This window comes from Prosopis cineraria, unplaced genomic scaffold (genome assembly GCF_029017545.1).
Source record: "Prosopis cineraria cultivar Desert tree isolate PC_DT_omini unplaced genomic scaffold, ASM2901754v1 PC14, whole genome shotgun sequence".
Lineage (NCBI taxonomy): Eukaryota > Viridiplantae > Streptophyta > Magnoliopsida > Fabales > Fabaceae > Prosopis > Prosopis cineraria.
The window spans coordinates 1,254,441-1,269,324 of NW_026555345.1; the positions used below are offsets into that span (position 1 = coordinate 1,254,441).

At 31.4% G+C, this 14,884-nt stretch overlaps 1 protein-coding gene across 1 annotated transcript; it reads right to left on the reverse strand.

Moving 5' to 3' along the window:
• Window positions 1–478: 478 nt before the first annotated feature.
• On the reverse strand, window positions 479–4,664 carry LOC129292208 (uncharacterized). The gene is made up of 5 exons (XM_054929772.1): window positions 4,208–4,664; window positions 1,947–2,243; window positions 1,540–1,758; window positions 1,311–1,439; window positions 479–901 (listed from the first exon to the last, which is right to left on the reverse strand). Exons 1-5 carry the CDS (start codon window positions 4,466–4,468, stop codon window positions 686–688), a joined length of 1,122 nt encoding a protein of 373 aa, XP_054785747.1. The 5' UTR covers window positions 4,469–4,664; the 3' UTR covers window positions 479–685.
• Between the last annotated feature and the right edge of the window lie 10,220 nt (window positions 4,665–14,884).

A 14,884-nucleotide genomic window follows, 5' to 3' on the forward strand; every position in this document is an offset into this window, starting at 1 on the left:
AGACCACTCACTTGATCAAAATCTATTACAAACTACTATATGAATAGAATTTTAAGATAAAAGAGTGACATTTAAAATTCTCTTAAGAGAATTTATCTCAATAAAAGCCCACAATTTTGCATCAAATATTATTGTATGACAACACATATATGTTATTAAAATTGAGCCTTAACTTGTACATTTTGTTAAAATGTATTTAATAAGTTAAAGTTTAACTTTTAACAACAAATATATATATATATATATATGTATGTATGTATGCATGCATGCATACATACATATATATATATATATATATGTTTTCACAAGATAATACCTGATGCAAAATTGATAAACTCTTATTATAATAAATTATCTTAAAAAAATCTTAAATGTTATTCTCACTTATAAATAGCTATTAGAAAAAGCTATGATATTAAACATTTTCCCTTTAATTTTGCCATCAATAGCGCAAACGAAGTCACCGTACACAACTGGATGAGACCAACAAGACCAACTAGGCACAATGGCCATTGAGCCTCCGCAGCTTTCCATATTTTCGTATTCATGAGTTACACCCAGAGACTCAGCGTACAAAATCACTTTTCAAAACACAGATTACATTAATAATGATTGTTTACGTAAGTTAAAAAAATTATTATTATTATCATACTTATTTCTTTTACCCATCACATACTTGAGAACACTATGCCGTTTCACTAGATGGCTGCAAGAGCGAAGAGGAGGAGCCTAGAGGCTCATGCACAACTGAATTTGAAGAAACAGATATGGGATTTCCCTCTAACTGCAACATGATACCCCCCAGTATTTCAGTTAATATTTTCTTGAATTCGTCGTCTTTAACCATCTTTCCATCATCTGCATTTATCATCTTCAAAACTTCGCCAATAACCTTATCCATCTGCCAAATCAAACACGTATATTTTTCAATTATTTGTTCAGGAATACACGAAATATGTCAAGTCTCTACTGGAGCAAAAGTTGTAGAAGACAATTTCATAGGAGACAATAAAGTTAATCAAATAAGAACACTTCGACAAAATTGAACTGCAATGGAATTTTATTCTAATTAATACCTTTAGATGGATTTGACATCATCCTTTCCAATTAATTTTACTTCATAATCTTCATCTTATGCAAATGGGCTCAGGAAAATGTGACAATCAAATCTTCAACAACATTTGCAGCATATTTATTGCTTTGTTACTAAATGATATCCAGTACACAATGTTTGATAGAAGTTTAAATAAGGAAATAAATATATGAACGTGAAGTAAACTTAAAGGTGGATTGGGTAGGGACAAACATACCTCTTCAATTGCACCAACTGGAGGCAAACCAGCAGAAGGAGACACGACATCAAGTGCCACCCGCAGATATTCCTTTGACAGTTTTCCATTGCGATCTTTTGGTATGTTTTCTAAAGCTGAGTTCAAGGTCTGCGTCCACCAAAAGTTGCAAATTATACATAAGGAGGTGCATGCAAAGGTTTATCAGTAATTGGAAAGGTTTCTCCACGGAATCACAAATTTAATGAACCTTGTCTAATTCAAACTTGTTGGACAATAGCCTCTTAACGCCGCTTCCATCAAATGTGTTCTCACTGTGAGCAACAATGACAGGTTGCTCCTTCAGATGATCAGCCACAGCCGATGCTACTTTCTTAAATTCCACAAAAAATGTCTCTTGAGAAGCAGGTTTATCCCAATCTGGGCCAGCTTGAGATTGTAGAGCTGGTTCCACAATGTTATTAAAAACCTGAACAATAAAAAGTAACCCATGAGGGAGAAGCAAAAGAAAGAAGTTTTGAGAAACATTTTCGTTTATATGGAAGATGAGAATCTTGGGTAAAAGGAAAAAAAAAATATTCATGCTTTTATCAGTAAAAATTGTTAATTGTGACAGATTCTTCATGAATATCAGAAAGAGTTGTATACAATAATTACCCAAGAATCTGAAGTGGGAGGAATCCCTTGCTCAACTGAGAGTTTTTCCAGAGCTCCAATTATGTGCTCACGGAGTGAAGCATCAGGAGAATCAATCTGGGAGAACATGGAAGCCATTTCTGCTTCATAACTTGGTCCACTAACAAACTCAAGGAGATCTTCCCCATCCATACGAAGTATCACTATTGGGTCTCGTTTCAGCCCAGCAGCCATGCCCAACAGAATGTCTGAGAGTACCTCTTTGAACTCAATCTTGTTCACTTTCTCTTGCTTGCCATGGGTGAATTCGTTCAAGACCTAAATTTACAACAAGTGAAGATAACCCATCATCTCTTCATGTTTGGAGAACATGTGTAGAAAAAATGAAACGCAGTGTCCAAATATTGTCAGACAACATAACCAATAGTACAAGGAACAAGTGTTACCGCACCAACGACATTGTTCCAAATATATACATGGATCCTACGGAGACCTTGGGCAATCTGCCCCTAGTAACTGAAAAGCAGTTTTTATTTTGATCCACTGTACCATCTTCGCCTTGCATGAAAGTAGTGACTGCAATAATTCATAAATCGTAGCCAACAAAAAAAGGGGAAAAGGTCAAAAGACCTTCCATTTATTCTTCATTTATCGGGCCTTTTAACACACAGCACAGCTTATCAATATTTATTGCTATTTTCTTTCTTTCTTTGTGATTATGTATCTCCTGCATTATATTATTGATTGCCAAACCTTAGGGCATGGTAGGTGGGAAATTTAATTTTTTCTCTAAGTTTGCCACTAAAAGAACACTTTTGCTTGTAGCAATGCCTTCAAAATGCAGCGAAGGTCCACAGAGTTCATGATCGACAATAATAGCGTATTGACTTTGTTACTCTGAAGTCTAATCTTTCCAGTATTTTCTTTGTCGTCTAAGAGTTCCTGTATAACATAATAAACGTCTAAATGCCATCTTGACATTTTTTTCGTAGCATTCGTCAGCAGATTCCTCCCTACAGGTGATAAGGAAAAGGCCACAAAAGGCAAAGTTGAACAAGAAACCAATCAAAACCAAAAAGCAATGTCCCACGAAACCGACCAACCTATCACAGTAAGACGTTTCTAGGGGCAGCTAGAAGTCAAAAGTTTGAGAAAAGTTGCTTTGTGAAGCTCCAAGAAGGAATTTACACCCATTGCTTCCTCACGGCTTAAGAGAATCAATTTTATGTAAAAGTATTCATTTCAAGCCTCGTTATTCATCATCAGCCAAAGCACAAAAGACCAAATAGGTTTTTGCCAGTGAGCCAAAATGCATGGAAAGTGGCCCAATACTTTTCCACCCAACAAAGCTGAAGACACAAAGCAAGGATATAATAATACTAAATCAACAACAGACATGTGAACTGAAACAAATCTGATGATGATACTGACGACGTCATTATAGTGGTGGCAATTTAATAATTTTTCCGCCATGATAATAATTTATGGAGAAGAATTAGGAATTTAGAATCCGGATTACAACAAAAACATAACCCAAATCAAAAGTCAAAGCATTTGTAAAACTTTATCTTCTGAGCAATGGATTTTACACTTAATACCTGTAACATCCGATTTACCGTAGGATTTGTAAACAGAGAACTTGAGCTCTTATAAGTTGGAGCTCTCAAACATTTTATAATATCTCAAATTTCTGTATAATCATATGGTACTACGTTTTTACAAGTTTTTAAGTGATGGTGCGAGTCTTGAGACCGATAGACGGAAAAGATACTAAAACTTAGACAAACCCCTCGCCTTTGTCTTCTTTAATGAGATTTGATAGATTCATACCCAAGGACCTTCTAATTCTGACTTAATTGTTTCTGCTTACCTTTTTTCCCCTCTCGCAAATGAGTATATATTGTATAATCCATAGGAATTAACCAAATAAAGCCATGGCATATTCATTTTTTAACTCATCCACTCAGCAACTAAAATTCCAGGCCACTGCACTACCATGTATAACATAGCCATTTAGTCCTCAACAGCTTCCACAACATTCAAGTTGTATAAATATACTATACAACTTATTACGTTCAATGTCACCCAAAAGCTAAAACCAGGGAAGCAAGAATTTTTCAGAAAGGAAACTGCACGGACATTTAACACTGAACACGATATAAACACTTCATGTTCATGTTGTGGTTAAATACTATGTCTCGTTGTAAACTAAACCATTTAGGGGGGGGGGACAGAAAGGCATGAAGGGAACAAGGGGAGGGAGATGAGAAACGATGGCCTACCTCAGAATAGATGTGATCGGAATCGGGATTAGTACCCTGAGCGGGCAAGCCTAGAGCGGCACCAATATCAGCAACGGCAGGTTCAAGCTCCTTCACGGAGAGCTTCCCATCTCTGTCTCTATCCAGCTCCTGAAACTTATGGTCCACGAAATCGCTGAAAACTTGATCGTTTCCAACTAACTCCATAATATTCGAACCGTCCAGAACCTGTCCATTTCCACCACTTTTCTTCTTTGGTGTGTCTGAACCAGAACTCTCCATTCTCTACAGTGAGATCCAATAACTGCTAATCTGAGAGGATTTTGCTCTTTCTTGTGATTCCCGTGATCTGTGAACTTCACGGCTTCTTTAGCTGGCTGGTCTCGTGAGTCGCCCACGAGCTAAAGCGAGAGCCAGAGCTTCTGGCTTGTGTGTGGCTATGGCTTCTCTTCTCGAAGCGTCGTTCCCATTTATTAAAACCGGAGAAAGAAGAGACGGTGAAAGGAGGAATCGTGGGTGGGGGGTGTACTAGTCAGCAGCTGAGTGGGCCCCACCCGCTGGGTCCCGATACACAAAAAGATATTTTAATTGAGAAAATGGCAAACATAACATGTGCTGGAAAATTTAGGCCGTGTTTGTTTGGCGATTGAGTTAAAAATTACTTGATTTGGGCGGATGCTGCATGATTAAGAATTTATCTTAAGAAATCTACTATTTCCTTCATTCTTAATTGCTCAAATAGAAAAAATATTCTATTTATAAGAATTTCCATCAACTTTCTTTTATCTTCATTAATTTTTGGTGGAAGAAATCACATTATTAAAACATGTATGTATAATAAAAGGATAATTAAAAGTTTATTAAAATTTGATATTTTTTATTTCATTAAAACATGATGAAAAATGGTCTACAAATAGTATGAGGAGGGATATATGACAAAATCTTGGATGATATGGTATTCAAAGTATAAAGCAATTTATAAACTTTGAGGTACAACTTAAAATGTTCATGGTGAATGAATAAAAGATCCTGACCTGCCTAGAAATAAAGTTAAAATAATTATATATGAGTTAAATTACAGATGGACGGCTTGATCTATAAGATCATTAAAGAAATTTTTATTTAAAAAACTCGTATAATGAAAAGGGGGTTATGTCATAACCCTCATTTATTCAATTATATTTTGAGTGATGTGTGGAATTAATTAAATAATTGTGTCTTGTCAAAGAAAAAGAACGGATGGAGTGTGATTATGAAAGACATTAATTTACCCCCTTGATCCGGGGGAACAAAAAGAGAGGGAGAGACGGAAAGGAAGAGGAAAGAATGGAAAAGATTAGGCCTTGTACACTGCATAGGGTTCCCTCATTCACGTTCTTAAGGCACGTGATGAGAGTATTTTTATTGATTGAAATACAATGGACAAAACAAAAAAATATATTTTTTGGCCAACAAGCAAATTCCCTTGCATTAGAGACCGAGTCTCAATTTGTCTGTTTTAATTGTGGTTTCTGTCTTGTCAGTAAAGATATTGTAAAAGAGGTGGAGATTTATCCTTGCGGTGGATGTTAAAATGAAGATGGTTCCTATTGATTTGGTGGAAACACTTTGATGATCTCCCTTGCCTCGCTTGTTGCTTCTTCACAGACTCAGTATTATATTGAGGATGCCGTTTGGCTTGTCATTCTAATCGCTTGTTTCAAAAAGGCATTCATCAATTCGTCTGGACTAAATTTTTACTTTTTTTTGTCCCTTTTTTCTATTATTGGAGTTTTTTTCTTCTTCTTCTTCCTCTTCTTTTTAAGTTTTTGTGTGATTGGTTGTATGGTAATAAATTTTTTTAAGTATTATTTTTTGGCTTTTAACTATTGGTATGTGTACTTGACTTTTTTTGCTATTAATAAAATGGACTCTTTTTTATTAGCAAAAAAATTCTATTTATTTCCTCTAATTCTATTTATAATCACTTTTAATATTTTCATTAGAATTAAGAAAACTTTAAGCTCTATTAATTTTGCTTAAAAATTTAAAAAATTTATCTCTATTAAATATTTATATTTTAAAAATAAAATACTTTAACATTTAATAATTTCATTAATATTTAATAAGAATAAAAAGATAAATGTAAACACAATAATAATTAAATTGTCATATTCCATCGCCACCCAATAAATGAGGAGTAAGTGCTCAGCTAACTAAGTACAATTTGTGTTTTTTTTTTTTTTAATCTGTCCAAAGTGCAGACACACGCACTCTATTGAGAAGGCCTGCCATAATTAGTTTTTCCAAGATTTGAAATAAAAAAAAAAAAGGTCAAAGCAGGGGACTTGAAATACAATTAATATATTTTCATATCCTGCGTTATGATTTAAATCATGTAAAACAAAATGTTACTCTAGATGTCTAATGCATTCATCTATTATTGTATCTGATCTACTATACAAGAAATCATGCTTTACATATAGGTAAGGTAATCCCAGTTGAACGAGTCACTAAACGTTCTAATAAGCAATACATATTTTTCAAATGTGCATGCAGATGGCTGATCTACCATACAAGAAATCATGCTTTACATATAGGTAAGGTGATCCCAGTTGAACGAGTCATTAAACATTCTAATAAGCAATACATATTTTTCAAATGTGCATGCAGATGGAATAACATTCATTGCAAAAGAAGAAGTGAGGATCTTAAAACTTGTAAAGAAATTTTCATCTATCACTTTCATAATCAAGCTCATGCGTTTTTCAACATAACTATGCTGTCCTTTTGTTTCTCAACAACGAAGGTTTTGATTAGATTGCTTCTCAGTAAATCTCATGTTACTACTCTACACCTGTTTTTGGGTAACTCTGTTCACAGCATGCTTATCCGTATGTTTGTTTTAGTTCTAGCCATCAACACCCAGTGGACCACGATATTACAAAACTTCTAATTTGGATAATTTTAATATCTGTATTGTCCAAAAATGTGATACATGTGGACTATCTTTTCTTGCTAATTTTTCTTCTTATGTATTATTAATCTTTTTTTTATTATTAATATATTTTTATTTTTTATAAAAAAATTGATGTAACAAAAATTGAAATGTTGAGTGATAAGATTATAAAATCATGGTTTGTCCAAAAAATATTGTAAAATCATGGGACCCTAGAGTAGTTAGTACGATATAATTTAGGGTGATGAGTTTGTGGCCACGACACGTGGGGCGGTGGCAAGGCTCCACTTAAAAAGATGCACACCACTAAACGCCAGAATTCTTTTTCCCTGCATTTGGGTCAAAATGGGCCCCACAACTCACCTCCATTTCACTTACGTGTCGCTTTTCCATGACGTTCAGCACAAGCGCCCTGAACTGAGAAAACCTCGAACTATCGGCCCAACATTGGATAGGATACGCTACCTTCTAGATACTCGTTGAGAAGTGTTTTTATCATTAAAATATAAATCTTAAGAATACAATTAATAGATTAGAATATTGATATTGATTTTATTATCAAATATGTCCACAACAATGCATTGAAAGTTTGACGTTAGTGAAATAAATGAAGATATAACGTGGAAATGTTAATAAATACTTATTGAATTTTTAAATATATGCTCCACCTGGTCTTTAATATAAAATAAACATTTTTTGTCAATAATAAGAGGAAAATTTTGAAAATTTTTTGTAATACAAGGTAAAGTTAGAGAAATATAATTATTATTTTTCCAAATTTGCCCATTATTTATTTATTTATTGTCATTTAAATTCCTATACAATAATTAATCATGGTTATCAATTGTATAGAAGGAGAAAATAAAAAATAATAATTTTAAGAATATAATTATTATTTATTAATGAGTATGAAATTGATTAAATTTATCCTGTATTAAAGATCGAATTGAGTAGTTTGAAATGAAAGAAGTGCTTTCTCAGTTTAAAAGTATAAAATATTTTTAACCAAATCAAATCCTCTAATAAAATATAATTACTTGTATTTAAATTAAAACTATCTTTTCATATTTACTCCTATTTAAGGGTGTTTTACTTTAAAATAAATATAAATGACTTATTTAAGAGGGATACGTTTAAAAAAAATACAATAGTTACGCTTTGAAATATTAAAAATACCTTATATTTTTTAACATATATTTTTTAACGGAGAGAGTATAAGTCAATTTTAAATAATTCACACATACAAGGACAGATAGATAAACGCTAGTTTAAGCATTAGTGTTGTGATTACAAAGTTAAAGTAGTTTTTAAAATCTTTATCGATGTGCTTGGCAAAAGAGAGTTAAGGGGGCAAAAGGAGTAAGGAAGAAAAGTATACATTTTCTACTGCTAGTCTAAAGAAAAAAAGGAGGGGGGGAATTGAAAAAAAAATTAATATGTAGAATTTACATGTTTTTTTCTTCAACTCTTTTAATAAAACAAGAAGATTTTGGAAAGAAAGCGCAATTTCCCAATTTACTCACAAATATTTTTGTTTCCCACCTTTCGTTAATTATAAATGTTAATTTAATTTTAATGTAATTAGAAAATTTGTAATTTAAAATTTTCAAGTAAATTTTTGCTTAAATGCCTTGTATTTAGTTGTAGTTTAAAAATTTTAAATTATATACACATAATTTTTTGCCAACATTGGATAAAATAATCTTCAATAATGATTTTATTGAACATGTACTCCATATATTTGGATTCAAAATGAAGTGATATTTAATTAAAGTCCAAAATAATAGAAAACGGAGCACCAAGCCTGGACAAGTGAAGATTCAAGCTCAATATATCATGAAATGAAGCAGAGCCTAATCCATTTAAAGGAAACCTCTTTGATTAAGTAAGTACTTAGTCGTGGAGGAAATGTGACCCATGAGACTTGAAATGATTAAGTCAAAAAGTTTGTTATTCAAATGTGAGTTGCTTGAGGTGCTCTGAATTTCACGAGCCTATGCTAGGTGGGGACGGATATTTCAGCATAAGCATCCAAGCTCCTTGTTTGAAGACATAATGGCATCAAAGGAGAATTATAAACAGGGTTCACCTAAAGAAAGAAAAAGGAACAATGAACATAGACGCTAAAGTTTTGTCACTCTATTTACCTTCTACATTGTTGTGCACTTAGGATTTTATCTCTTCTTTTTTTCCATTCTTTGGTACTTCTACAATTCTGTGTAGACTGGCACCATTGATTAAATTGCTTTCCTTCAAACATCTGTTGCATTTTCACATTTGGGTAACTCAAGATAAGGAAGCTTGAGAATCCTCATCCACATTGATACTCCTATGTCTTTAGCACATTTGGAACTAGACAACCACATGAACAATATAATAGAAATTATATAAATACCAACTATCTTTTTACCTTTGTGGTTCATTGGCAATGAACCACTTGGCATAGGTTCAAACGTTGGTAGATGAAAATAAAAAAAGAATACAAATTATATAAATGATGGGGTGAAAGGATAAATTTAAACATAAATTATAACTTCAAGAGTGTCTGAGACTTTGAATTCATTTTTGGTATAACATTTTCCTTCAACTTTTGATAGTGATGCAATCTAACTTTTAATGTTAATAAAAAATAACTTTAAATGTTAATTAATAAAGAATAACCTCAAAAATTAAAGAAAGGGATAAAAAAATTTCTCAATGATTTATTGTAATTTTTTGAATCATTTGTTGTAACTTTTTTTGTCAATTTGCTCAATTATCCTAAAAAATATGATAAAATATTAAATTTTATATTATGTAATTAATTTTTTTAACATAATTTGATTCTTATTGTCTATATAAAATTGATAATTTTTTGATTGATTTGAAACTATTTTTGTTTTAATGTTTTGAGAATTGATGTTTGTAAAACATGTTTTATGAATAAAAAATAAAAATAATTGTTTTTATTATATTTTCCTATCCTTTAAAATAAAAATTTCAGAATATTTAAAAGATGTTCTGTTTTTTTATTTTTAAAATAATATTTTTTTTATTCATAACACCTTTTAAAACTATGTTATCAAATTTTTTTTTTAGAATAAAAAGTTATTTTAAAAATGGATTGCCAAATACGTCCAAAATCTCCTCCTCTTTCCTATTCCCTCGATTTTCTCTCATCTCATCCTCTTCCATTCATATTTTCTCAAGTCAGCCAATGGCGGTGTAAAGGGAAAATTTTTCAATCAGAAGTAGCCACCCTCTATTCCCCAAAAGCTCGTACTACAATAGCGGCCTTGTATCGATTAGTATTACAGCTGGCGACTCAAAATCAATTCACATTTCTGACCCAAGATTTCGTCACTCCCTACGCATACCAAAGCCCTCCAATCCAATATCCCCCCCCCCCCCCAAAAAAAAAAAATCAAGAAAGGGGGAAAAACAGTACGGACTATACTAGTCATTACGCTTTTTTTTTTTTTTGGATAAATATGCTAGCAGTCATTACTTGAGCATAGTTATGTTATCCCCGTCCGTCCATTTATAGTAAATCAATCGTTATAATTCAGAATATAGGCGTGTGTTTCCTAGAGTTTGAGAATATTATTTATTATCCACACGAGGTTGGCTTTTGCGTTATATGCTGATATAGTGGATGTGAGACCCATGGCACCAGAGTTACATTATGTGCGGATACTCGCATAACTTGCTATGCATTTTGCATTTTGATGTTGGAATGTCAAAGTGATATGATTATTGATTCGTTGGTTTGATAAGTTTTTACTTGTCCCCCCCCCCCCCAAAAAAAAATATACAATGACCGTTTCAACTATATTTTGTCGGACCGACCTAGCATATTTAGCTCCTATGCTGGCCATCCAATCACATCATGTGGGTATTAAAAAGCTGGTGAACCATGCGTTCTACTTTTTGAATATTCAAACTATAAAAGGTAATAAAGTGAATTAAAACATTATAATAGGGCGATATAATTGAATTGTAAGAGCGACTGTGAATCCTGCTCGCATGCATAAAACATAAAGAAGCCACAAATATTTATGGTTGGTAAATGGTGCAACTCTGCATAAACTTGAACTTTATTTCACATTAGATTATTGACACAAATTCGATAAACGTTGTTCAAAATTTGCGGGGGAAATGATTAGATTATCTGAAGGTGGTGGTCCTTAACGGATATTTTTGTCGTCCCGATGTTAGTGGGTCGGTTGATTTTGGTCCAACCCGGTGGATGTTTGTGGCTCCATGAATGGGTAAAGGGTCACACTTGGATCTTGGTCGTCTTCATTATTTAATTTACTTCCAATATATATAATTGCACTCAAATAAAATTAAAAAAATTAATCTTTTAATTTTTTAATTTTTAACTCACTTATAATTTAATCCCTCAATTATGACTCGCTGCGACTCAATCTTTCAACTATAACTCGTTGCGACTCAATCCCTCAACTTTTGATTTACCAATAATTTGGTCTTTATTTTTTATTTTTTTAATTTTTTTATCAAATAAGAGAGATAAAAAATGCTCATATATTATTCTAATATACCATCCTCTTACTCATTGATGTGAAATTTAAGGTAACATGAACAAAAATTAATAAAAATTCAGGGACTAATTTGTAAGTGATTCAAAAGTTCAGAAACTGATATAGGCAAGTCATAGTTGAGAAACTGAATTACAAGTGAATTAAAATTTGGAGGACTAAAAGATCAATTTTTCAATAAAATTTTAAAATTTACCATCTATCGTTAAAAATTTGTTGAGATTTTAACTTTATCCCTTTAGATATATAACGTATTTCAATAATATATTTTTTCACTAATATCTAATGTGAATAAGTGGAAAATTTTGTGATAAAAAGTCAATAATATATTTTATAAATATTTCTTTCATTAAAAAAGGAAAGACATTTTTTGAATGATTAAATATTAATAAATATAAAAATATTTTTAGTATTTTGAGGTGTAATTAATGATTTTTTTTAAAAATACCCTTAGTTAATAAACTAATCAATCATTCACTTTTAAGTGAGATATCCTATTAAATAAAAATAAATATAAAAAATAATATAAGTTTAAAGATAATTAACTAATTTATTAAGGAGGTGACTTATTTTAAAATATCTTATATTTTTTAATAATAGGAGTGAGAAAGAAGACTCATATGAGAATCAGTATCTTCTAGCATATTATTATTATTTTTGGGTAATATCTTCTAGCATATTTTAGTGTGATTGAAAAAACGAAAAGGACCGAATGGGATGCCCAAGAAGAAAAGGGACAAAGCAGGTGGGAAGAATGAGGATTAGGAGTTAGGACCAATAGATCCATTTAATGGTGCCAACAAATCATAATAAACTGGAGAAGAAAGACAAAGAAAATTAGATTAGATTTGAGTAACTATAGACCATCTCTAAGCTAATCCCTTCTCAGTCTCAATCGCTTTAGATTTAATGTCATCCTTGATACATACTCAAATGTGTTCTGACAATGTTTTAAACAGTGTTTTTTATGCTTGGTTTGGATGAAAAAGAAAATATGAAGAAAAATAAAAGGAAAAGAAAACTGTTGATATGTTCTCTCCTAGTATTCTTCACTCTAATTTTTCCTCCATCTAAATCAAAGGTTAGTGTCCGGGTCCTAGAGTAACATATAGCTGTCCTGGGCCTTTGGTGGCACATATTAACTGGCCAAAATCCGCTTATTTTTCGAATTTTGGGCTTGCATATCTTAATGGGCCAGGAATCTCGGCCTTTAATGTCCCTAGTTCACTCGACGCAGGGTTCACAATTTCACATGCGGAAGATCCTCCATCTTCCATCACGCCTTGTCAAAATCTGTGCTGCAGTAACTTTTCGCCAGCAGGACGTTGCTTGTATTGAAGGAAAGAATGTGCCAATGTGGTAATAATGTGCCCAAATAGCCAATGAAAATGGTAGGAGCCTAGCAAGAAACCTAAGGACTAAGAAGATATGCTATTTGAAGATCATGATCGCGACCGTGATAAGCCAGTCAATTTGTACCAGTGTTGAAATCTATAAAAACATGATTACCATTAACTTTCCGGCTATCTATGAAACTCTCACAAGCCACTTCACCACTCTCACAATTATCCACGTCAAGTCTGATACATCTTGTTTCAGCAAATATCCATCTAAGAAGTTTTTAAAAATGATATCGACGACGTGTTAGAATTGCACTTGTCTGGGAGTTGGAAGGATAATTGTAATTCATAATTGTTGTTGACACGCTGATTTTAGTAGGTAATGTCTTCACATATTTCAAGTTGTTTGGTGCATGTTGATTATTAAATGGGAGAATAATGACAACTAGCTTAATTCTACTAAAAAAATATTATATTATTTTTATGTTGGTGGGTTTTTGAAAATTTTTAAAAGTTAAAAGATTATTTTTGTTTTTTAACTTTTCTTTTAAAGTTCGTGGAGACCTTGAATTTAATTATAGATCGTTTCTATTCTTAAATGGCCATCATGTGAGTCATTTTTATTTTTGACATTAACATATTCAATCATTGTTATGTGGGTCCTATTATTTGCATTTTTAATTTTTTTTACAATGGTTAAAGATTATTTTTGCTCTTGAACTTTTCCCTTAAAGCCTGTAGATATTTTAAACTCAATTTTAAGTCATTTTTATTCCTAAATATTTTAAATTATAATTTTTATAATAAAATATTACATATAAGTCTCAATCTTCTTTCCCTCCCCTTTCTCTCCTCCCCACTTTCTCTTTCATCCGTTGCCCCAATTTTCTTCTCCACACTTTGTAGTAAAACAAGTAATTTTGTACAAGTCTAAACAAATTTAAAAAAAGTTATGGCTGGACTTAGTAGAATAATTATTTTAAATGTTTGGGCCAATTAGAACCAGCCCAAATGGGCTTGACAAAATTCAGGTTAAGCTAGATTGAATTCGAACTTGATCCAAATATTTGAATGAAAATTTTTTATGACATAATATTAATCATATATTAAATATTAATTAGTCATTTAATTTATTTTACTAAGGGACCATAAATTTTAATTAAATAAAATGGATTAAAATTTCTATATCATATATTAATTTTTTTTTAATTTATGGCCTATTAGTAATATAAATTATATAATTAATTAATATTTAATATATCATATATATAAAATAAATTTTTATTTAAGTAAGCACAAATAGGTTTGAACATTAAAAATAATTATTTTACGAAGCTTAATCCTAACTCTTTGAATTTATTTGAGTTTAGTTCAAATTAATAATTTTATTGCAAAGCGTGGAGAAGAAGACTAGAAGAATGGAGAAGAAAAAATGTGGGGGAGGAGAGAGAGGGAGAGGAAAGAGAAGATTGAAACTCACAAGTAATATTTTATTATCAAAAATATAATTTAAAATGTTCAAAAACAAAAAATGATTTAAAATTAAATTCAGAACATTTATAAATTCTAAGGAAAAAGTTTAAAGATAAAAATAATTTATAATCCTTATAAAAATATTAAAAAATGCAAATGATGAGACTCATAAAATGCGCCCATTAACGTTGAGGACAAAAGTAATTCATATAAAGACTGTTCAAAGATAAAAATGATTCATAATTAAATTTAAAATCTCTACAGACTATAAAAAATATTTAAAAATAAAAATAACTTTTAATTTAATTTTAAATAGTGTGTATGCTTGATTTAGGGTGGTTGAGATTGCAAATTGATAAAAATTAAATGTTGAGTTGTAAAAATCTTTCACGTGTGTTTCAAAGAC